Source organism: Anoplophora glabripennis, unplaced genomic scaffold, assembly GCF_000390285.2.
Source record: "Anoplophora glabripennis isolate ALB-LARVAE unplaced genomic scaffold, Agla_2.0 scaffold115, whole genome shotgun sequence".
Classification (NCBI taxonomy): Eukaryota; Metazoa; Arthropoda; class Insecta; order Coleoptera; family Cerambycidae; genus Anoplophora; species Anoplophora glabripennis.
Genome location: NW_019416234.1, coordinates 533851 through 559114, shown reverse-complemented (window position 1 = coordinate 559114; position 25264 = coordinate 533851). Strand labels below are relative to the sequence as shown.

Below are 25264 nucleotides of genomic sequence, written 5' to 3'. Positions count from 1 at the left end.
CTTGAAACTGATGGTCATGTCAGTTATGCAGATTTCTCTAATGCAATTGACAGGCTAGACTACGGCATTCTGTTGCAAAAATCTAACTTTGGACTCAATAAAGATATTTTGAATTTTTTTAATTCATGTTTAAATAATAGACCAGTTTATCCAACAGGAGGATGTATTGTTATCTAGGTTTAAATTACTTGAACTAGTGTTGCGTCGTAAACATTATTCGGTTTTGTATTTGTATAAATTGTTACACAATCTTAGCACTGCCAAATTTGTCCGCCCGCTTACGTTCGTCTACTTTTCGTTTATCTAATCTTAAAATTAATGCACATTCTAATTCTCCAATGTTTATCAAGTGTAATAAACATTTTACTATTCAAAATAAGGTTGATATTTTTTTGCTGCAAACCTACAGACACACGACACGCATCTTTCTCTGATTAGTTTTAAATCTTGATTTTATGTAAATAATTGTAGTTGTTCTTATTTTAAGCTCTGTAGGTACATTATGCTCGTTTTTTTAAGGATTTTTTAAATCTGTTAACTTGTATATTTTTCTTTTATATATTGTGATTTGTTACATATAATATTGTATTTTCTGTCCTGTAATTGGATTTCTGTCTGGACAGTGTAGTAAATAAAAAAAAGATGGAAATATTTCATGAAAATACGCTGTAGAGTTTCTCGAAATTTCCAATTCTTGACCACAGTACCGAATTGATATTTCTGAACTCTCAGCAATACTTTCACGAACTGCTTCGATGTTTTGTATTGAACGACTTGTTGAAGGACGGCTAGAGTGTTTAAGATCGCTAATTGATCCAGTCTTCTTGAATTTTTCAATTAATTTCATAGTTAAAGAAACTTATTTTGAAACGCAAAAATCAAATACCTATAATACACTTTTATTAATATTTAGTTTAATAATTAATACAAAGTATTACACAAATTGTTTTTATTGGAATATACGTACTACAAAATAAATACAAAAAAATATGTAAAATATATAAAAAAAAGAATATTAAATATACTTATTTCTAAAGAGATACAGGTACATCAATTGATCTAGAAAATTTTCCATTTATCAATACTTCTGAAGGTAGCAGCAGTATTAAGGTGCACTCTTCTGTCACTGGACGAAATTACTTCCCAACTAACATTTCTAATGAAGAACTATGTAATTTTCTTTTCTCGGTACAGCTAAGCAAAGCAGTCCACTTGCTGAAAAATATATTAATGTCAACAAATTTGTTAAAAAAAGACTGAAATATAGGTACTGAGGAAATAGAAAAGTCTCAATCACTTGTAGCAATGATATACCTATCTAATAGTTATAATATCTTATCACGAGATTAAAATTTCAAACCAATCTGAATAAAATAATGTGTCAGTTCATCTAATTGTAAGTAGATTACATACCTTATTAATTAGGTCTAGGTATGCTTGTAATTAGTTTATCATTATCCTTTTTGACATCTTATTGCAGGCCACTTGTACCTCAAGAAGAAATGCTACAGATGTCGCGACATTTATTTATAAGTTTAATAAATGTTTAATAGGGAAATCTTCTCTTTACGGACTCCTCTGAGTAGTATCACTAAATAACTGACAACTTTGTTTTCGTGGGATTTTATAATTTTCTTATTATTACCATCTCTCTTAATAAAACCATAAAACTTTAACCAAGACATGAAAGTATGTGTAAAATTACGAGACGTTAATGTATATGTATACATACTAACTAATATTCATTTAATTCAGCCAAATGACTTGGAATTATTTGGTTTTATTGCACCCTTACGTACTCTTGTTTTCCCTACCGGTCAGCTATGTACATGTGACAAATTGTAATTCTGGGCAACATATAATCAATGCAAAATTAGCTATTCTAAGAGAAGTTAGAGGTGTGTGTGTGTGTGTAAGTTATATAGGGTGATTCATTAACAATGGGAAAGTCGAAAGCTGACGATACTACACGTGAAATGGTGTCCATAGGCGTAAACATGCCTTATCCGAAAGTTGATAGTTTCGGAACTACAGGTTGTTGAAAAGTTAAAATTTTAAAGCGTTTATTTTCGAGATTATTCTGAAAATATGTAGGTTAGGAACTTGAAAATTTGTGAAATATATTTTTTTAAGCGACGAATAAGATGCTTATTGCAATTTTAGCGTTGCTCATAGAGGGCGCCACTTACTACCAATTCTACCGAAAATTCAGTTAATAACTTTTTACCCTGTCTGTCTAACATCAAACTTGATTCGAAATCTGAAAGAGCAGTCATTTTTCCATTAATTATGTTCTCTTGTTTTATTTCGGTATCTCGATTCGTTTTCGAGAAAAATCAATTTAACAAACACTATGTTTTGATAATACGAGAAATTAAAAGTGAAACAAACTAAGTGTTTCTTCATCACAACAATTAACAATGAAACAAATGAAATACGTAATAATATTTAAAGTAATCGCTAAAGTAATTGTTCGAAGAATCCACCTTTCACAGTGATACACTTTACACAACCTTTTCTGAGTTTGAAACAACATATTCGGATTGCGTCTGACTTCGTTGGCAAAAACTGCATTTAAATATGCACGCACTGGCCGAGAAAAATACTGTGGAGCTCAGTCGTGCATGAACCACATGTCTCTTCTTAAATATAGTGGAACTTCTTCAAGCCGTGGAAGCATTTTTGCTCGGCCACCCAGAAGTCCAGACTTCAATGCTCTTGATTTTTCTATTTGGTCTTGAATGAAAGATATAGTTTACAAAGAATCTATTAGTTCACGTGAAGAGTTGTGGCGAAGAATACAAATCGCTGCCAACGAAGTCAGACGCAATCCCAATATGTTATTTCACACTCGAAGATCTCTCTGAAAACGTTGTGTAGAGTGTATCAGTGTCAACGGTGGATTCTTCGAACAATTACTTTAAATCATTATTACATATTTAATTTGTTTTATTGTTAATTATTATAATAACATAAAGAAACACTTAGTTTGTTTCGCTTTTAATTTCTTGCATTGTCAAAACATAATGTTCGTTAAATCGATTTTTCTCGAAAACGGATCGAGGTACCGAAATGAGACAATAGTACATAATTAATGGAAAAATGATCGTCCTTTCAGATTTTTAATCAAGTTTCATGTTAGACTAACAGGGTAAAAAGTTATGAACTAAATTTTTCGTAAAATCAGTGCTGAAATTGCAATACGCTTCTTATTCGTCGCTTAAAAAAACATAGTTTTACAAATTTTCAATTTCTTAACCTACATATTTTCAGAACAATCGTAAAACTATCAACTTTCGGATAAGGCATGTTGGCGCCAATGGTCACCATTTCACGTGTAGTATATTCAGCTTTAGATTTTCTCATTGTTACTGAATCACCCTGTATACATATTTTGCCACAGTTTGTATTCATCTTAGTGTTAAATGGATTTCTGAAAATGAAACCATTTATGCAAGGAAAAATAAATGTTATTGTGGCCAGCAAACAACAAAATTTAAGTGTACAAAAAAGTTTAATGTCATCAAAATGCAGGTTAGAGATATATAGAAACATAAAACTGAAATTAAAAAGCTCTCCTAGAGGAGTCGAAACTTGGAGCAAAATAATTCCAAAAACTCTTGGTTTGGCCGTTGATGAAACAATTTTTAATTGATGCTGTAAGGTACGAAACAATGGTATTTCCATATCTAAACCGTTAATCAAAGAAAAGGGGTTGGAAGCATTTCAAAGTTTGAAGTTAACTGACTTCGAATTTTCCAATGGTTGGTTGGAAAAATTTTATTAAATGCATAAAATTTCCTATAAAACCATGTGTGGTATATCGTTTACGCAAAATTTTCAAAATATTGAAGACTGAAAAGTTAAATCAGAATCAACATTGAGGTAATACGCTGAAAAAATTATTTGTAACGCTGATGAAACAGATCTTTCTTTCCGTCAATTTCTTACGAAAACATTTGTATTAAAAATATATGATAAGTGTGAAAAAGGAAAATCTTCAAAGGAAAAACAATACCGTTGTGGTAAAACATGAGAGGAGATGAGGAAAAATTATTATTATTATTTCAAATAATCTGTAGTTCATTTATGGAAGTGGAGTAATTTCTTCTAATTTTTATTAGAAGTTCATGACCGCCCAAAGATTATATCCAAGAAATTCTAGAAGCTTACCCTTTGAAATTTTGGAATTTTATAGAGTGCTCTCTAATTCAATTTTACAGGAAGATTACAACAGCCGCATATAACAATAGTAATGCCGGACTACCTTGATTTTGCTGAGGCCAACCTCTTGCCTTGACTGCCAATTAAGATATTTCCCTTGTCGAACAAGGAATTAATCACTTCATCACAAACATATATAGATGCATTAATAAGTAGTTATGTTGAGAACTGTGGAAGATCCACGCATGGTTTAAAATTTTAATCACTTACTACAACATCCTGAATGTGTATAAATACTAAAAATAATAAAAATAATAATATTGCAGCTACTGACTGCTCAGTTCACTAAGTCCAGTATAAATATAAATTCTTGCAATAAAAATACAGAAAGTACTCACCAATTAACATAAATCCGAATAAATAAATTGGTATAATACAGTTCAGATCTATTAAAAATCCGAAAACAACATTTCCAAAAATTGCTCCCAACCTTCCTGATGTTGCTGTAAACGCCAGTGCAATCGCCCTAAAACAAGATCATTAATGCAGTAAAATGGTTTCACTAAAAGTAAATATTAACTGAAGTTGTAGTATAAGGACATATTATAACATTGAGTGGTTTAGAAAACAGAAAATCTAAAAGTCATTAAACTAAGGAAGTTCAAAAGTTCAGTTTCTTCTTTAATTACTTTATTCCCTTTTCGTATTTTAGGAAAGAACGCTGATTGGTCGGTTGAAAAAAAATATAAACTCACCTTAAGTTAGTCGGAAACAAGTCTACAACTACACAGAAAAGTACCGCTTCTAGAATACTGGTAAGTGCTTCAAAAATACATGACAAAACTAACGTCTGAGTCGAATTTTGCACCCAATTTAGGGACAGCGTTGCTAATCCGGATAGTATTAAACTGATTACTGGAAATAAAGAAAACAGTATTAGATCACTAAATACTAAATAACGTCACGGCATATAGAATGTTACAGAACATGAATATTTGTTAAAAACTTGGTGGATTTATAGGCATTATTGATCTTAGTCGTTAGACAGTTAATACAATGTTTTTTTTAGAATTAATAGGTTTTAGTAAAAGCTAGAACGTAATAATGGCATTGTTTGTTCTCCTGAAAAACTATTGTTAAAAATGAAGGAAAAACAAGTCAGTGTTTAATATTAAATTTTTTACTATTTAACAGTTTTTTCAAATTACTTTCACCAGAAACGTGTGATTGTTTAATAGGTCTGTAAAAATATATATAGTTAATGACATTCAGCGCGCAAAATTAAAAATTATATTTCCGTAAAGCGAGCTAATATTTCACCATAAAAAAGTTGTTACAAAGAACATTATTGAATTTGATTAAATTTTCAAAACAATGGAGCAGATGGAAACATAGGTAATTATCTATTTAAATGGTTAAATTTAATGACTTTCCGAATTTAGATAAGTTGAGCAATGTTGTTTATTTATCTTCAAATATTATTTGGTATAGATGTACATGAACCTACTGGAGCATGATTACAGCATTAATTTAAGCGTGAATTAAAATTAAATTAAGCCCAGATTTTTTAAAAAGATAAAATAATTAATATCTCTTGAATATCTGAACCATATCGGCTTAATCTTGCACATTCTTTTTATGAAATAAATTAACCTTTATCAAGGAAATCAATAAAATATAAAAAATCAGAGAGTAGTTTTTAATCCTCCTAATGAAGAAGTAACTCTCTAAACTCCTTGCTTTTTGAGATATAAGTGGTTGAAGGTTTTGAAAAATATCACAATTAAGGCTGTTGCGTCTAAAACGATGCAGAGAGCAACTCATGTAGTTATATCTTGGATATAGAAAACACCCCATATAATAGTAGGTATCTGTTTGGATAACAATGATTTCTTTATGGTAGTGACGTACTATTGGTACAAAGTACATTAGTTACAGACACTTCTAAAGTTTGTTATCATTACAACTTTGCCAAGTTATCACAATGTAAATAATGGAAATTTCTGTCATTCATCTCTTGATACACATAAGCAGATTCCATGGAAATAAAAACTATTTACAATGTTAACTGACACATATGCAGATACAGAATTGATATCCTAACAGACAGTATACCGAATTATGAATCACGCACTAGTTTAATGTAAGGAATTTGTCATTAAATTTGCCTGGCAGTCACGTACTTGATATTTGCTCACGTTCTCGCACCGTTTCCACAAATATAATAAATTAAAGATCATTATAAAACTTGTCACCTACACACATTCTAATACTCTTATTGGAATAACATATATTTTTTACGTAAAAAATCTTTATTTGACTGTCTAAAAGAGAACTACAAAAAAATCATAAGCTTTACTTGGCGGCATTGTTACCGAAGTTTATTTAATGTTTACAATATCTTTCTACGTAAAGGGAAAACCTGGTGCAACTTACAATAATTAATTATATTAATATTTCTGAGAAATAAAGTAGTGACTTACCCAACACAGTCTTTTTCCCTATTTTTTTCATAAAATAACTTAATGATACTGATGTGGGAATACAACTTAGTCCTATTATTATAGTATCGAGAAATACTCTATTGTTAATTGAAGAATCACAGGACGTACTGTATATTAGTTCATGCTTGTTGGCATGTTGAGAAACCACACATACGCTTGCTGTCTCGTTTGGATGCTTCAGTTCGTAAGCATTAAATCTGTCAAATATTTCAGGGAACCACATAATCAGGGTGTAGTAGCTGAAAAATATAATTTACAATTAGGTAAATATTTATTTTTAATTTATTACATATTATATATTACAAATATTTTTATATTGTCTATGGGTATGCGTTTTTGGTACACACATATACGGGATGACTCATTTCCAGACGATATTTCGAGATATCTGAGGTCAAGATATTGAACCTGTAAGTATTTTTTTGAAGAACAATAATTGTTACAACTTTATTAAAATTAGTTTTAGGTGTATGCAGTCTGAACCTTTCATTTTATTCAGTTGCATTCTTTAAAACAGTTTCTAAATTTTTAATATATTTTTTCAATTTGCTAAAATATAAAGGAAATCGTTATTCCAAGGGATGTTGATAAAAAAGTATAATAGTCAAAAATATGTTATTCTTTATTTCCATGTTATCCAGACATCTGATGTGAAAAAGTTCCAAAGCCTAAAACTAATTTTGAAAAATTTGCAACTTTCTTTTAAATACTTGAAATTTAAATACCACCGATTTTTCGAAAATTGTTTTTGTTGCTCCAGTTATTGAATTTTTTTTGACCGTTGCTATCACTACTAAGAGAAATTTCTTTTCTAATCCAAGCTTAAATAAGTGTACTACACATTTTCATATGGAACTTACATATTTCTTGGTTTTCCAAATATCGAGTGTATTAAATGGAACAGCTTGTATATTAGTAGAATACTATTAATATTTTCAAATCCTGTTCTAAGTGATCTCTCTTTTATTAACAGTACGTACGTGGCAGGTAACAATTTGTTAAAATTTATTTTTGATGAAGATTTAGATCATTTAAAGAAAAAAGTGCTTATGAACATATGTCCCGAACATCTTATTTTTTAAAGTTTGTCAGAAATATAATATCTACGAAAATTGACGCAGACTAATAAAATTTGGATTGCCAACTGATCTAGATAAAATTAAAAATACAGTAAGTATATTGTGTTGAATATACTAGACCACTCTGTATTTCACGAATTCCATCGATTCATTTATTCGTAATTATATTTCATATTTTGTTCGAAAAACAACTAATTTTCAAATAAATTCATTTCATACAGTGAAATAAATCGGAAATCATTCTGAAACCATAGGTATAGTTATACTGTTCATGTCTATCGAAAAAAAGAACAGTAAAGACCAGTTTTTGAAAACTGTTTTTAAATATCAAAAAAATACGTAAAAACAATTTAATGTTGCATAAATTTGGACTGATTGCCTAATATCCGTAATCTTGGCTTTTTCCATTGCACATGGTCAGTAAATAAAACAAAAGATCAAAGCAAATATATTGCATACGAGGTCTGTTCAGAAAATAACTTTATTATTAATTTTATACATTTCCTTGGTCCTTGTTTTCTTCAGAATACTCCTTTCCCGTGTTCACACAATTTTTCCAGCGGTATTTCCATTTCATCAAGCAGTCTTGGATAGGCTCATTTGAAATGATCTTTAAAGTCTGTGACTAATTTGCTTTTATATCATCAATAGGCTGAAAACGACGTCCTTTAAGCACTGATTTCGTAATTAAAAAAATCGCACAGAGTCAGGTCTGATGAGTAAGGAGGGTGAGGGATGATTTGATTTTTGACACAAAATTGACAAATTGACAACTCGCCACAACTCTGGTACCTATGTTTTTGCGGATTTTTTTCAAATAACCGTTGTAAAACGTCCTGATAGTACACTCAGTTCAATGTTTCACCTTGAGGCAAGAATTTAAAATGTACAATTTCATTAAAAACTGTGAGCATCATTTTGACATTGGTTCGAGACTGACGTGCTTTCTTGGGACGTGGAGATTTCTTGTGATGATTGGACTTTTGTTATTGTCTTTTGAATGAATGTTTCATCGTGACTGGAGGAGTTGCTCACAAGCGTCCAAATGATTTTCTTTCTTTGTTTGGTCATCAGACGGGGAACAGATTTTGCTGCAACTCGATGCATGTTCAATTTCTCAGTAAAAGCATGGTATGACCCAATTGAGATTCTAATCTCTTCTCCAATTTATCTGACAATCCATCGGCGATTTGCACGCACCAGATCTTTGACTTTGTGAACGTGGAAGTCATAAGTTGATGTGGAAGACCTTCCTGGTCGAAAATCATCTTCAATTGACTGACGACCACTTTTGAATAGTGAAAACCATTCGTAATATTTCGTGCAACCCAGATCATCATCTCCGTAAGCTTCTTTAAAAAGTTTAATCGTTTCTGTGAAGGTTTTCCCTAGTTCCACGCAAAATTTTATATTAAATCGTTGTTTCGGAAAATTGTACATTTCAAAAATCGTCACTATCACTTAAACACGTTGCACTCGAATAACAAAATCACGAAAAGTAAATGAGATATCAACAATTCAAGAATATGTGGTTACAGAGAAGGTTATGCTCAACGCAATGCTGCCAAAACTAAATATCTCCATCAGAGCGTAATACAAAAAGTTCGGTTATTTTCTGAACAGACCTCTTATATACATCGTTGTAGTCAGAGGAAATAATACAGGGATGGCCAGAAGTACGGAATAAAATTCATATCTTTTAAATGAGTTAATTTTTTTTTCCTTTTATTTTGTTATGGAAGCACGGAGAGGAGATTTTTAAATAAGTAGTAAGTTTTAAGTAATGTACATTTCTTGAGAATACTGTATTACACTGTCTGTAATATCAATGACTTCCCTGAGTGTAATACGTGTACATGTTTAGGCAATATACAGGGATGGCCAGAAGTACGGAATAAAATTCATATCTTTTGAATGAGTTAACTTTTTTTTAAAACGCCGAAACACGTTAACTGATTTTGATTTTTTCCCATCTTTCGGTTATATAATAATTAATTTTTCTTCAACTCCCTAATCCCCAGCTACCCCTACTTTTTTTTCAAATGGAAACATAAGGCATGAGGCGGCTCGTTGAAAAGCTTATAGAAAACCGAATCCAGCCATACCAAATAAACAAGTTTTATTTTTTCAATAACAAGTTTTTTTTCATTTAGAAATTGAAACAACTAGATAATTTACAAAAATAAACTCAATGTCGCAAATGCTGAAAATGTCCTCCATTCACTATTTGGCATTCTCCAAGACGATAGTAAAAGCTGTCCACAGCATTCTGAATGACTTCAGCTGGTAAATTATGCATCTCCGCCCTAATCTTGTTCTTTAAATTCTCAATATTATCCGGTCTGTCCTGGTAGACTCTTTCTTTCAAATATCCCCAAAGAAAATAATCCAGGGGTGTTAAGTCGGGGGATCTTGGCGGCCATTCAACTGTACCCCGTCTACCAATCCAGCGATTTGGAAACATTTCATCTAAGTATCTTCGAACATCAATACCAAAATGTGGGGGAGCGCCATCTTGTTGGAACCAAATTCTTTCATTCGGTATATCTGGATCAATTTCATGAGGGAAAATCACAGCTAGAGCAGGTATCAGGTCAAATGTTAGGAAATCCAGGTAGCGTGCGGCAGTAAGATTTTCTTCAAAAAAGAATGGGCCCAAGATTCTGTTGTTGATGATACCTGCCCATACATTAACTTTTTGTGGATGCTGCGTATGCGATTCGCATGTCCAGTGTGGATTTTCCTGGGACCAAAAGCGATAGTTGTGCCTGTTAACCACTCCATTTAAATAAAACGTAGCTTCATCCGAAAAAAGTACGTCTCGTTGAAAACCATTATTGTCGTCACACCGTCTCATCATTTCCTCACAAAATTGTAATCGCCTATCATAATCGTCTTCCAAAAGCTCTTGGACAAGACATACCTTATAGGGGTGGTATTTCTCTTGTTTCAGAAACATTCGAATTGCAGTTCGAGAAGCATCGTGATTGCGGGCCAATGAAACAGTTGAAGTATGAGGATTTTCAACAAGTTCTAATGCAATGTCTAATTTCTTTTCTTCATTCAAAGCACGTGCCCGTCCAGTTTTGGGCAAAGTCTGTACTGTACCGTGTTCCTCAAATTTGTGAAATATTTTACTAACTGTCCCTTGCGAGATTTGGTTTTCGGGATATTTCGCATTAAATAAATCGCGCACTTCAGCCTGACTTCTTATTTTGTCTCCACATCCAAGCAATATCAAGATTTCGATGCGTTGCCTTTCCGACAATACCATTGCAATTCAGTAAATAACTTGATTTTGACACAATAGTAACGTTTCGAACTCCAATTTACAACTAAAGCGAAAAATTAACCAGAAAGCCTGGCAAGTAAGTGGTGCCAAAAAAACGCAACATAAAAAATATATCTTTTTTGCGTTAGCAGTGATAGGTACAGTTTCAAATTCTTTATTTTATTCTGTGCAAATTCATGGAGGATAACACTGAAGATAATTAAATTTTATTTCACTTGTTAAGTAGGTGTTTTATACAACCCTAAAAACCTTGCTATTGAAAAAATAAAACTTGTTTATTTGGTATGGCTGGATTCGGTTTTCTATAAGCTTTTCAACGAGCCCCCTCATGCCTTATGTTTCCATTTGAAAAAAAAAGTAGGAGTAGCTGGGGGTTAGGGGGTTGAAAAAAAAATTATTATATAACCGAAAGATGGGATAAAATAAAATCAGTTAACGTGTTTCGGCGTTTTAAAAAAAATTAACTCATTCAAAAGATATGAATTTTATTCCGCACTTCTGGACATCCCTGTATACATATGTACACTGTACCTACTCCATAAGAAAAAAAAAACAGGTTTGATTTATATCTCTGCAACGCAACATAAAATATGCATTCCGTCGTCGAATAAATTGATTTTCATTGATGAAAAACGCCGAGCGGTTGTCTGACCTTCTTCTAACGCGCCTGTATTAAAATGTTAAGAAAAAAACTGAAATCATCAACACCGTCAATTCGTCACAGTGTTTATATAATAACAACTATATCCAGTTCCTTTAATTCTTTCTAAGTAATCAAGTAAAAGTAATTACCTTGCCATCAGTCCAAAGTCGGCGAAGCTGGTGATTCCCAAATATTTCAAATAGGGTTGAGATAGTAATACGCTTAGAAGGTTGCAAGTGCTTCTGCATTTCTTCCTGATGCGGTCTATGAGAGGCATCTTATTGGCAAACGTTAAGTTGTTGTTGTTTTCATATTCCCCTTCAAGAGTTAATACCTAAAAGAAATAAAATTAAGAAAATTTAAAGTGTGTTCTAAAAAAGCGTAAATAAAAATATCAACATAGGTATTTACATCTGAATCCAGTAAATTTTTACCTTTAATTATATAAATTATTTATTAATTATATTAATTCTGCATCAAAGGTTATTACACCCTGTATCTCAAAAATTAAGGGGTACCAAAGATGTACTGATAAGATTTTATTTATATCTATATTTGAGTATTTAAATTAATTTTGAAACACCTGTTAGAGAGAAAATACGTAACGTAATCCATTTACACTTACTGGATACAAATACATAGATTCCCCGCTATTCCGAGCGTAAATCTTCTGAAAAACAAGCCTAGCCTTATCATATTTTCCCTTAGAGATCAAGAACTTGGGGGTTTCTGGCAAAAAGTAAAGCATCACTATGCTGATTAAGCTCGGTAAGCTGCAAACCAAAACAAATATTCTCCATGGGCTGAAATTTCCATGATCAGCAAAAGATTCCAGCAGAGTCTTGTTCAGAAGCGACCATGCGACACCTATAACAGTGAGCATTATTTAATGGGCGATAAAGTAATAATTTGTAATGTTTTACATTGCAAGAAGTAGCTCGGACCAGACTGACTGTTCTAAACTGGAGTTCTTCGTTACAAAATGCCGCGAAAGTATCGGGTAAGCCAGACTGGCAACCTACTCTGCATGAAAAAATTGAAATCATTACAAGTCCTAACATAAAACATAATTTTGAACGGGTGTTATCGAATATCAAAAATAGAGATGAAGCAGGTTCCAGAAAAGTATGTAACGATTTTCTAAAGCTATGTGTTAATTTATCATTACCTGGTAGTATTATTATACCGACGTTCCAAAAAACTTCTAGTTTTCCGAGCATTGAGTCCCTATGCTTCACTGACAAGAATTCTCCTAAATAGGAAAATATAATGCTTGTACCTCCGATGATCCTAAAAAATAAATTAATTTAATGTATAAAATTTTTAATGTATATGTATATATGTATGTATATGTATATGTATATGTATGTATTATTTAATGTATAAAGTAATAATAAACATATATATTCTAGGGATGAGTATTTTTTCCCTAAATATCTGTGTTCTAGAATTTCTAGTACAAAAATCTGTAGATAAATATATGTTGCTTATTCACTACAGTTTTGCACTTAACACAAATGGAAATCCAATTTCTTTGAACAAAGGTATATACTCAGAAGTAATTTCGGACTTTAATATTTAAATTTTCATAACTGGTGTTTAAATTTGCAAAATTGGCATTTCAATCTGCACAATCTGCATTTACAGATTATCTCTTTCATCATATTTTTCTCCGTTTCGTGAGTGGAAAATGTATGCAATATTAAATTGTGCAATGGAAAATAATATGAAGACCTATACCAATATTCGTAAGCCATATCCAAACGCAAATAATATTTTGTCCGAATGCAAGATTTGCATTAAATTACAGGTTATATTCGCGTCAGATTACTCGAGTTTGGACATGATTTTATAAGCAGTATCTAAGGCATCTCTGAAGTTATTGACAAATCATCTATAGTCTGTTTAGAAATGAAAGAGAGTAATAAAAGCTTATTATGTATGCAAATCGTAAATAATTGTAGTACTGGTACTTATATTCAATATTTTTATATTATGTGTTTTCTGTATGGATGAAGTGTACTTTTAAAAAAACTTTGTGCGATCGGACTGTACTAAATTGTAGCAGGTAGCTAAAATTTAATCCGCGACAATCCGCCGCTTCAATTTCTCAGTACATTTCTCTTATAAGTAAACAATATAAAAACAGCATTTCAAAACATGAGGCTACTTTAAGCATCATAACCGGGTTAAGAGGGTTTTTAGTAAGTCAAATAAAATTATTCAATATTATTATCAAAATATTTATTTAAATTTAATGAATAGACTTTTATTCCACACAAAAATATATGTATTTTGAAAATTCAAATTGTGGTGAGTAAATGTAGTGTTGTATAAATGTACAATAAAGAAAATAAAAAAGTAGGTATATTAAAATTCATCCTCTGAATATTCTGATGAATTATCTTCGTCTCCTAGATTGATAACGATAGGTTCCACAGTAACGTCAATTAAATTATCGAGTTCCCACATTTTCTCCTCTTCTTTTTGTACATGATGTATACATCTTTGCCAGTTATCTGCAGTTACTTGTTCCAAGGAATTTTTTAACAAAATTTTCACGTCACTTAATTTAAACGTCGTATTATTTCGCGCTACATCTCCTTTTACCTGCGCCCAGACTAATTCGATTGGGTTAAGTTCACAGTAATAAGGTGGTAACCGTAGTACCGTTATTTGGCGATTTGTTACCATATCATCGATAACATATTTTTTCTGATCTTTATTAAGATTGACAAGTGTCAAAAGTTCCTTTTTCACCATATTTGTTTCAAAAGAAATGTCTTTCCGGATAACCATTGAATTATATCGGCTTTCCTCCAAGCAGTCGTAGGCGTCCGCTCGGTCTGCCGTGAATGGTAACTGGCATTATCCATGACAAGTACAGACCCCGAAGGAATATAAGATCCAACATCTGTGTAAAATACTCTTCGAAAACATCTGCGTTCATGTCTTCGTGATAGTCACCTGTATTTTTAGATTCAAATAAAAGTAAACCGCCACCTACAAAACCACTGGCACTACCTATATGTGTCACTATTAATCTTCGCCCTTTACCTGAAGGTGCCTTGAACCCTGTTGAAAGTCCATCCAAAAATGCTTGTCGAAAACTTTTTACATTTTTATCTTGCCATACTTTTGTTACAGTATATCCCTCGTTGACCCAAGTTTCGTCTAGATAATAAATATTCCTCCTTTCGTCACGGAATTTTCTAATTGATCTTAAGTAGGATCTTCGCCAAACAATAATTTCATCTTTATCGATAAGAACTGACTTCCTGTTCTGCTTTTCCCAGCAAAAATTCAACTCTCGTAAGACGGCCTATAATTTGCTTCTAATGATTTTTGGCAAATCGTTGTCCTCTCAAAGTTCACTTAAAATTTTGTTTAGCGTTGGTATTTCTGTTTTAAAATAAAATGAGTGTACTTTTCTGCGAATGACATTTTTGAAGAAATCATCTATAACGACTTTTGACCACCCTGTAGATGATTTTGGGGGATTTACAGTATCTTGTTAATTTTTTGTTTCCTTTAAAAGTCTGTAGATAGTCGATTTTCCAATCCCTGTCATTTTTGTTAGTATTAGTGTTCCCTGATAATTACCTGAAACGAAATATTACCACGCCCATGGCCGGTTCTTATCTCGGGGTTTTATTACTCTCTTTCACTTCCAAACAGACTATAGACTGGTACAGAAATGCATAACAAACTGAACAAACTAGTGGACCATAATAATTGATTCTAATAAATATAGATGCCGTTGCACTTTGGTACTGAAGGCAACAAAGAACCAGACGAATTAGCTAGGAGGTCTCTGTCAACTTCTTGTGTTGACCCAAAACCTACATGAAAGTGTCAAAAACTACCGTGAGGGGTTGAATAAGGAAAATGTATCAACAGTGGGCATAAGAGAGGGATACTACAATAACTTGCCAAGGAGCAAACATGGTTTGAGCAAATAACCACAAAGAACGAAGACTGAAAAATCTCCTCACAGAGCATTGTGATCTGATCTGAACTGATAAGAACTCAGATATGTGAAACGGAGCCTAGAATGTAGAGTTCCTAGCTATCTATCTATCTACCCACATTTCTGTTCCACTAGTTAACAGAAACAGGGTAACAAGTCCTATGCGAATGTTGCCATTAGGTCACATAATAAGTGAGGGTTATGGATAGTTCACACGACGCACACAATAACATAAGTAGTTCCTACTTACATATTAGTGTGTGGAGATTCTCGAAATATGTTTCTATTCTTGTATCTACGCACATTCCATAAACTGAATATATTCTCTATTATATTCATGATGTGCTCCATACAAATCGAAACAAATATTGATTTTTTGACTGTTTTTTAATTTTTCTTTATTGTAAGGGATACTTATTTTATATAAGAATTGTTTTCCAGCTTAACAATATATTGTTTTACGATATGCTAAAAATATGAAAACGCATTATTTATCTTAATTCTCCAGAGCACTGGAAATGTGAAAAAAATGCACTACCAATATGTATTGTTTATATTTTCCATTTCAAGTTTAATTTTATTTCAATATTAAGTAGTTAGTCACAACTTTAATCAATAGTATTCAATCGTTACAACATGTTTTTAATTACCTTAATAAGAGTAATTTTTCATTATAAATGTAATACCTATTTAGTAAGTTTTCCATTTTTTATTATTATTTAGCAGCCGTGCATAATTCTTTATTTGTACTAGAAGGTTTACTTGCAAAAACAATTGTTATATCATTAATTGCCGTTGGCTAAATGCTCATTATTTAGGCCGACCTTGATATGAAGTCTTTATTTGCCATTTTTGTAGTAAACAATTTTAATACGTACCTGGGTACAATTTTTAATGCATTAATACTGTTTACGCAAATATATTTATTTGTATAATATCTTACACAACTGTTTTGTTTTTGTTTAAAAATTAATAAATATATGTCTTGGATTAAGTTAGTTTGCTTTCCGTAGAAAAATAGGAAACTCTAGTGACCTGTTACTTTCAGAAATGCCATTATTTTATCATTATGTGTAGCCAGATAAGCCTAACATAACAAAATAAATGTTTGTAATATTTATAATAATTAAAATCGAGCATATAATCATTCTAAACTTTTTAAACTTTGGAAAACTACCGGCGCGGCCTTAAGAAAATATTCCTTAAATTTATTACTTCCAGTACCGACTAGAAGCCATCAGAAAGGTCACATCACCCAAACATATCTAATTCCTTCTTAAGTAAGTAAACAAAATGAAAAGATTTTGTGGTTTACATTTATATTTACGAGTAATTTAGTTAAGAACATGCTTTAGTCTAGACTAAGGATTTTATACTGGTTTTTACTGCTACAATAAATATTTGCAAAGAAAAGCATTATTTGAATATTAAGGATATGGATGTTTGGATATTATTGGAGAACTTACACTTACCCAAATCCATTAAAAAATCTGCACATTAGAAAAAGTTCAAAACTATGCGCTGTGGAAGATATGACACCAGCTGAAAAGTCCACACAAAGCGACAGCATTATGGCTATTTTTCTTCCTTGAGAATTTGCTATGGAACCCCAAATAGAGCATCCAAATATCATACCTGTAACATTAGATGAACCTTATTGAATATCCTGTTGGTGCTATAATAATAATTAATTAAAATTTGAATTTCTATTTGAGATATTAGCTAACTTAAAGACAAACATTCCATTAATTAATTGATACAGATGCTATATATTACCAATTAAGGGCATTGCAGATAATTTTCCTTTGTCTGCGGACGTCAAGAGAAAATCGCATTCCGCAGAGGGCAAAACAAAAGATAAGGTAGTCGTACTGATGGCACATGTTGCATAAATCATTCCACATACTCCAAGAAGGATAGCTTGAAATTTCCCAAATCCTAGAAGGGGTAATGTATTTTTAATAAACTCATAATGCAATTGATTTAAATGAATATGTCTTTAACATGTGTAAGAGAAACCACAAAATGTGTATTGAACACGCACTTGGATTTTACAAATTTTGGAAGTTTTATTTTAATGCTAATAACTCCATAAATATTTGTTAATAAGATGATCACATAGTAACAAATTTATGACTGCCTTTAGCATTATTTACTTAACATACATAGTAAAAACCTCATAAATATGTACAGGGAAAGTATAAAACAAATTTAGTAGCAAATATTTAAGTTGTGAACAAGATTGACGTAATGTGAATTTAATTGGAGTAGTTTATCCTTATGAGATCTTTTTAATCCCATCAAAACATTTCAAGCATAATTTTCTCAAAGATTAACTTGCTTAACATACATAGAAGAAACTACAAACATATATGCAGGGAAAAGTATACAACAAATTTTCTAGGAAATTTTAATTGTAAACAAAAATATTATCTTGTTTGTAGCATTTTTAAGCAGTTTTTTTTTCGGTAGTTTACCACACTGTGAATTAAAAAGATAAAAGTAGTGATAAATAGTAAATCGAATCGAAAATAGAATTTGAAAAATAAGAAAAAAATTAAACAAGATAAATAAATTATAAACTAACACATTTTATATTTTAATCAAAGTCAAAATATAGAAGCAAATGAAGAAAATTTTTCGAAACGTTAACAATGTATGTTAAAATATGTTTTTATAGTGACATTGAAAATTTATCACCTTCTCGCAGTGAGATTTCAAAGTAGGCAAAAATATTTTTTTTAAGAACGACCTTAACTGATTCATGTAGCTTAAAGATTTATGTACCATATTTACTATATATTTTTAAAATTTTCTAATTTATAGTTTCACAAAATAGCCAAAAAGGGAAAATTATTTAATAATCAAAAATGATATAACTAATAATGATAACTTCAAAATAACTTCAAAAACAGTAGGTCTCAATGATGTTATCACCTACGAATTTTTTATAAAAATCTCCATCTATAGCTTGCAAAAACATTGAGGTAGGTACTTACTTGCAAAGTGAATAGCTGTCTCAAAATCCGCCACCCCAGCTTTTTCCACATAATCTGAAACACTTCGGTGCTTATTAACCTTTAATTTGAAACCATATGAAATATTAAAATAAAGACATCACGAAATGGTAGATGTAGAAAAATAATGTAGAGTCAGAGGCAAGTTGTGATATGCTGTATGTGTCAATATCATTGGAATATATAAATATAATAAAAATAAATTTGTTATTGATTTTCACACATCTGCAATTATTCAACATACGCAAAATGTAATTTTTAATATTTTGAGCTCTTGAGTTCAGAAAATAAAAGTTACTCTACAAAAATTAGATATATGTGCACAAATTAGTCCGTTTAAGATAAGAAACATTTTGCTAAATCAATTGATAACTAATACAAAATAACGAGAGACTTTAACGATAGATGGTAAAATAATCTTACCGATATCCTGTACTTCATCTTGGATAATAAGCGATTGCTTAAAACTACCCATGTGGTCACTAAGAGACATCTTGAAAGACTGAATCTCTTTAGGTACAAAGATTATTCAGTGAAATATCAATAATCGTTGGATAAATAATTAATACTTTAGGGAGGCATTTTACTCAGTTGACAAGTGATTATTGACTCGATATTATATACGTCTATACAGAGCTATTAGGCCTTGTTTGTCAGGATTGTTATTTTAACCTAATTTAGATAAAATCAGTGGAGGATTTTATATTTAATATGTTTGTTTAACAGTCCTTGATAATGTTGTTCTGGCTTTAAAGATGCACTATTTATCTTCATGAACATTACTAATTTGTGTACTTAACTATAAATAAAAATGCAACATATTATATCAATATTTAAAAAGGCGATACATTATTAATAATAACTGAATTTGTCTATACTATCTTTAATAAAAAAAATAATAACATTATTATATGCGCTGGTTTTAATTGAAAGGCTATCTAATATTTTTAAAATATGTAATTAGCATTTCATTTAAGTCTTAATATGAAAAGTAGCTAAAGTTTACTAAATTGAAAACTCATATAGAGAAAATGAATTTTACGGATAACATATATCCTATCGAAAAACTTAAAATTTAATGTAGTCAAAATGTTAGCAAAAGCTTAAAAGTCTGTGAATATTCTCGTTGAAATGAAAATTTGTGGGTCTTATAATTTTTAGACAATCCTCAGGACAATCCAAATCATCATCTTCTGAAAACCTAAGAGAAAGTCCATTGTTCCATGGTAAGAAATTAAAAAAGGGCTTTATTGGGATAATAATAATGATATTGACAATGATAATGGTAATTCTTATGATAAGGATAACGGTAATAATAATGATAACGATAATACTATTGCAATTCTAAATTATATTATCAAATTATAGCAGAATTGTTTTTTATTCCCTTTTTTGTTTGTGAAAATTTATATCCATGTGTTCTGTAGCTCTGTCAAATTTAGTGGCAATATTTATATTATTTTCGCTTTTTTCGATGTTTCCTTTTTTTTTGAAAATAGCAATTTCTTTCGGATGTTCAATATTTATGGCAATTTTAACCTTTGGTTTCTCATGGCTAATTTATATACATAACTGCCAGGTTTGTAGTATAAAATTTTTTTTAATATACACCTATAAATATTTATGGATGCGTATAACAAAATATATGTTTAAAATTTTCTATTCAAGTTCGTATAAGGTGATTACGGTTTGAATATATTTATTATTATCATTTGTTATGTATTATCTAGCATGTTTGGAATTAAATAGCTCATACCGCAAGAGTGGCTTCCTTGTACGAAAATATACCGATTTAGATGGTTGTTTTTTCAAATACATTGTTCATTTTACAATAAAGGAAGTATTTATTGATTTTTTTCCTACATCTGACCCAATATATCGAAAATATCTTTGGATATGGAGCTAGTCAGCTCTTTTTCTACGCATTTTCTAGTTTCTTATTATGCAGAGTGTCCCAATTATTCAAAACACACTTTTATTTATTTAAATTGGTCACCCTGTAAACTGAATTTTGAACTGAGTCTAATGGGCCGGCCACACATACAGGCTTTACCGCGCGCTTGCCTGCACAAACCAGTTTGTATCGGGAAGCCCTTACGTGTGGCCGGCAAAACGTTATCTCGCACAAACTGAAAAGCGCGGCTTGCATAAACTTCGACTTGCTGAAGATTTTGTTTGTGCAAATTCGGTTTGCACGGTAAAATTTGAGCGTGTGGACGGCGCACGGTGTTTAGTTAAGAGAAATTGCGTCAGAAAACCTTAAATCTTTATATGATCTCCCTGTAGCCAAATATCTGATAGTACCAACTCAATCTTTCATGAGGAGAGATATACAGTGTGTTTCACTTAAAGTCGGGACACCTCCGTATTTAGGGTGGCGTTGGCTGATTTCCAAAATTCTTTTTTTTATGTGGTAGTACTCACAAAGACCTAATTTTTAATATTATATTTTTTGACATGTGATCTTTTCTACGGCCTAGGTAGTATCATTATGAAAACATCCTCAAAAATTAAAAAACATATTAGGCATTTTTTTAAGAAAAAATGGATAGCATTTTCGATTTGATCACACCTCAAAACCCTCAATACAAAGTTTCGTTATTATAGCTTGTACAGGGTGTTCACAAAATAGGTGTAAACTTCGAAAAATTTCACTTATTGCAGTGTCCTGTATTAACAGTGAAAAATATTTTCAAGGTATTTTTTCATAATTTTATTAACCGAAGGTATATCCATGCAGTTTCATTGATTTCACTCATACAGGGTGCTCACAATAGGACATCCAAATTATATATATTTTTTATTATACCAGAAATGTGTTTCACAACGAAATAATATTTAAATATGTAATACTATTTTCTATTAGTCCATCATGCACTCTTCAATTCGTCTCCTCTTATTTTTAATAACTTTTCTCAACTGATGTAGTGTTATTTGTCGAGATGCTTGTCTAATTTTATTACATAAATCTTAATTAAAAATTTAACGTGTTTTGTAGGATTTTATGTGATCAAATAATTAGGCCCTTCTTTTTTTGCGTTAATCTAAACGCGATATTTTTATGAATTTTTTCAATAATGATTTCTGGGATTCAGTACATGTATTTCCTCTTCATGTAAGACAGAACCTCTACCTTCAATTATATGGAGCACTTATTCATAATGCGGTAATAGTAGGTACGTCATTGGTTGAATGAGTATTTCCCGAGAAAGTGGATAGGTCGCAACAGTCCGTTAGCTGAGTGGCCGTCAAGAGCTCCAGACTTGACGCCACTTGATTTTTATGTAATAGACAAACATGTCGACAAATACCACATCAGTGAGGAGAGTTATTAAAAATAAGATGAGATGAATTGAACAGTGCATATCAAATTATGTGGACTAACAGAAAACAGTAATATATAAGTATTATTTTGTTGTGAAACTCATTTCTGGTATAATAAAAAATATATATAATTTGCTTGTCCTATTGTGAGCACCCTGTATGAGTGAAATCAATGAGACTGCATGGATATACTTTCGGTTAATAAAATTATGAAAAATATCTTGAAAATATTTTCCACTCTTAATACAGGACACTCTGCAATACATGGAATTTTTCGAAGTTTGCACCTATTTTGTGAACATCCTGTAAAAGCTATAATAATGAAATTTTGTATTTAGAGTTTTGAGGTGTGATCAAATCGAAAATGCTATCCATTTCTTTCTTAAAAAAATGCCTAATATGTTTTTTTAATTTTTGAGGGTCTTTTCTTAATGATAGTAGGCCGTAGAAAAGATCACATGTCAAAAAATATAATATCAAAAAGTAGGCCTTTAAGTGAAACACACTGTACATATGTACATAGATTCGCACATTACAGTATTTTGTCGGTTTATGAAGGAATCACCAATCCAAGTAATTCAGTATACGCCATTTCATCCATTCTCATATAATTACGCCAATCGTCGGGATCTTCTCTCAAATCCTTCATTAAATTTATATGTGAATGTATATTTCTGTTCAGAAGCCATTTTTTGACCATTTTGAACGATGACGTCTATTTATTTTTTTTTATTAATGTAAAAGGGCTAATACCAAAAATTCTTCGCTTGGATACATAATCCTGAGAAACGTACTGATTGCTGCCTGCAGTGTCTGCAGCCTGCACACAGTATTCCGTGTTTATTGCGCAAACCATACCGTGCAGGCAAGTCGCTGTTGTGTAGCCGCCGCATAAGTTACGCCGTTTTGGTGTTATTTGATGACACCGGATAATTTCTATTTAAATGCGATTTTTCATCATGAACAGTTAATAAATTTAATTAGAAACGGTTAGATTTACCATAAAAGCCGAAAAGCATTTTCTGCTGCAAAATAAAGAAGTACAGAGGATATTAATTTTTATTTTTGTCTGTGACATATACAGACATCGGAAACTTTGACGCGAGAATCAAGTAAATACACAGTAGTAATATAGATTACTATTATTTACTAGCTACTAGTAGCTGAAATAGGTTAAATCTGTGGTCAAGCCGTGTGCCACTCTATGCTCACGATACACATTGCTACTGACTGCCATAAAAACATGTGCCATACACTCGATCAAGCAAACCGTTAACCTCACGTCCTTCAGCAAAAAATCTGAGCTGATAGGGTAGTCATTAGGGTGCCCCTAGATACGTACCGAATTAATTGATCGATGCAAAGCTTCAGATCAGAGGCCAACATGTACAAATGTGAAAATATACATCTGAGATTGCTCAAAAATCTAGTTATTTTTGTTATCAAAGAGATGTCGGCATACATTGTGCGTTTAACGATGTTCAGATTAATATTTCATTTATGAAAGATAGCTGAAGAGTTTCTTCTTTCCAAATTGAAATCTTCACATCTATAATTTCAAAGGGCCTTACTGCATACAGGGTGGTGAAAATTTACACCGAGTTTAGGTAACTTCAAACCATCATAAGTTCTTTTTTAAATAAATAAAAAATATTTTTTCTTTTCTTTGCATTCACTTCAAATTCAGGATACGACTCTCCTGTTGCGAAATTCTGGCTATGGGCCTGATACACGTATTCTATCGCCATATAATCATTTAATTTGTGTTATACGATTATACACATAGAGACCGAATCTGATATTAATTATTATCAATAAAAAAGATTAAATTAAATGGAGCATTTTGGGAACACAGAGTAAGTGTCAGATTACACATTTTTTTTAAATATTGTAATATTAATAAATCTCATTATACCTATATTTTAATGGTTCGCAAATCGAAAAATGACAATATTTTGAGACCACATCTACCTCCGATACTCACTTATTTTTAAAATAATTATTGTACTTACGTCATATTTCATTTGGACCAAATATTTGGGACGCAGCAGTCTCTCAAGATCAAAAATCGTCTTGCACTTCAATTACTGGCAATAACTAATTTGCCTTCCTAATTTAAAACATTTTTTTATCAAGATCATCATTTAAGTTCAAATTGGAGCGTCAAAAAAGTTATTATGCAGTAAATTAATTAATTTGTAAACAAGTAAACAAAAAATGAGGATGAAGTCTCCAATAATCATCGGCGTAGTAAGTATGTTACAATTCACACGTACTGATATGTGTACTTTAAAATGACCTTTGGCGGAAATATGTTTACATACTAATAATAACATTGATTTATTTTTAGACTGTAATCAATAATTCACTTTTTGTGGATACAAAAATAAATTTCACTATTTATTTTTGGAATACCTTAAATATTGGATTTCGACATGAAACGAAATTCATTTTGTGAAGAATTTTTTCTCTTAAATTGATGGAATGTAAATCCACAATAGAATTTTTATAAGAAAACATCTGTAAATTTTTTAATTTCACCATATTCTGTTGATTATTTCGATTGACTGTCAGAAAAATTGAAGAAGAGTTTAGCATCTCAATTGGCTCATGAAATTTTCACTGAAAAATTGCACATGCATCGAGTTGCAGCAAAATTTTTTGATCACTGAACAACAGAAAGAAAATCATGTGGATGTTTCTTGGCAACTCCTTGAAGAATTCGATGACGATCATTCAAAGAATCATAACTGTTAATAATAATCGTATGAAAATTTAGGCAACCAACTTTCTAAGGCATCACCAATATTAATAATTCGTTTACAATGAACAATGACAAACCGTTACTTCTAAGTTCGATATGATGCGTTCGCTGATTGGTTGAATATAATCTTGTGAAAATTGCACCAATCACAGACGGTGAAACAGATTATTGTGTTTTAAAGTAGTCTCGACCTTATTGTTTTAATAATTTTTAATTTTACTGAAATGTAATTGCTAACATGAACGAAATAAAATCACTGTTGCAAACTAAATTACTGGTCACGTGCCTTGTAATCATTTATGAAGACTGTACTAAAACTGTTGAGTTTAGCGATTTTTACTAAATATCCTTTTTTTTAGAATTGTGCTCGATTTAATAATTTCTCACTGGAAACCCAGATTTTCGAATGGCAAAAAAGTTAGACATATTTTTACACTAACACAGTTATCACGTTCACAGTTGCTATGGATGTGCAAATTCTCAATTTTTTTTTACTTTACCACCCTG

General features: G+C 31.2%; 1 protein-coding gene across 3 annotated transcripts; it reads right to left on the bottom strand.

Moving 5' to 3' along the window:
- Nucleotides 1-973: 973 nt before the first annotated feature.
- Nucleotides 974-24017, bottom strand: LOC108904387 (synaptic vesicle glycoprotein 2C-like). 3 transcript variants are annotated; one of them, XM_018706914.1, is made up of 11 exons: nt 24006-24017; nt 18652-18705; nt 17429-17590; nt 17125-17287; nt 12851-12972; nt 12308-12549; nt 11832-12016; nt 6648-6907; nt 4920-5079; nt 4563-4690; nt 974-1215 (listed from the first exon to the last, which is right to left on the bottom strand). In XM_018706914.1, exons 3-11 carry the CDS (start codon nt 17547-17549, stop codon nt 1157-1159), a joined length of 1440 nt encoding a protein of 479 aa, XP_018562430.1. In that variant the 5' UTR covers nt 17550-17590; nt 18652-18705; nt 24006-24017; the 3' UTR covers nt 974-1156. The 3 variants fall into 3 exon arrangements, with proteins under 3 accessions (XP_018562430.1, XP_018562429.1, XP_018562431.1); XM_018706913.1 differs by lacking the exon at nt 24006-24017 and adding an exon at nt 19093-19219; XM_018706915.1 differs by lacking the exon at nt 24006-24017 and adding an exon at nt 19093-19124 and having other exon boundaries at nt 18652-18713.
- Nucleotides 24018-25264: the final 1247 nt, after the last annotated feature.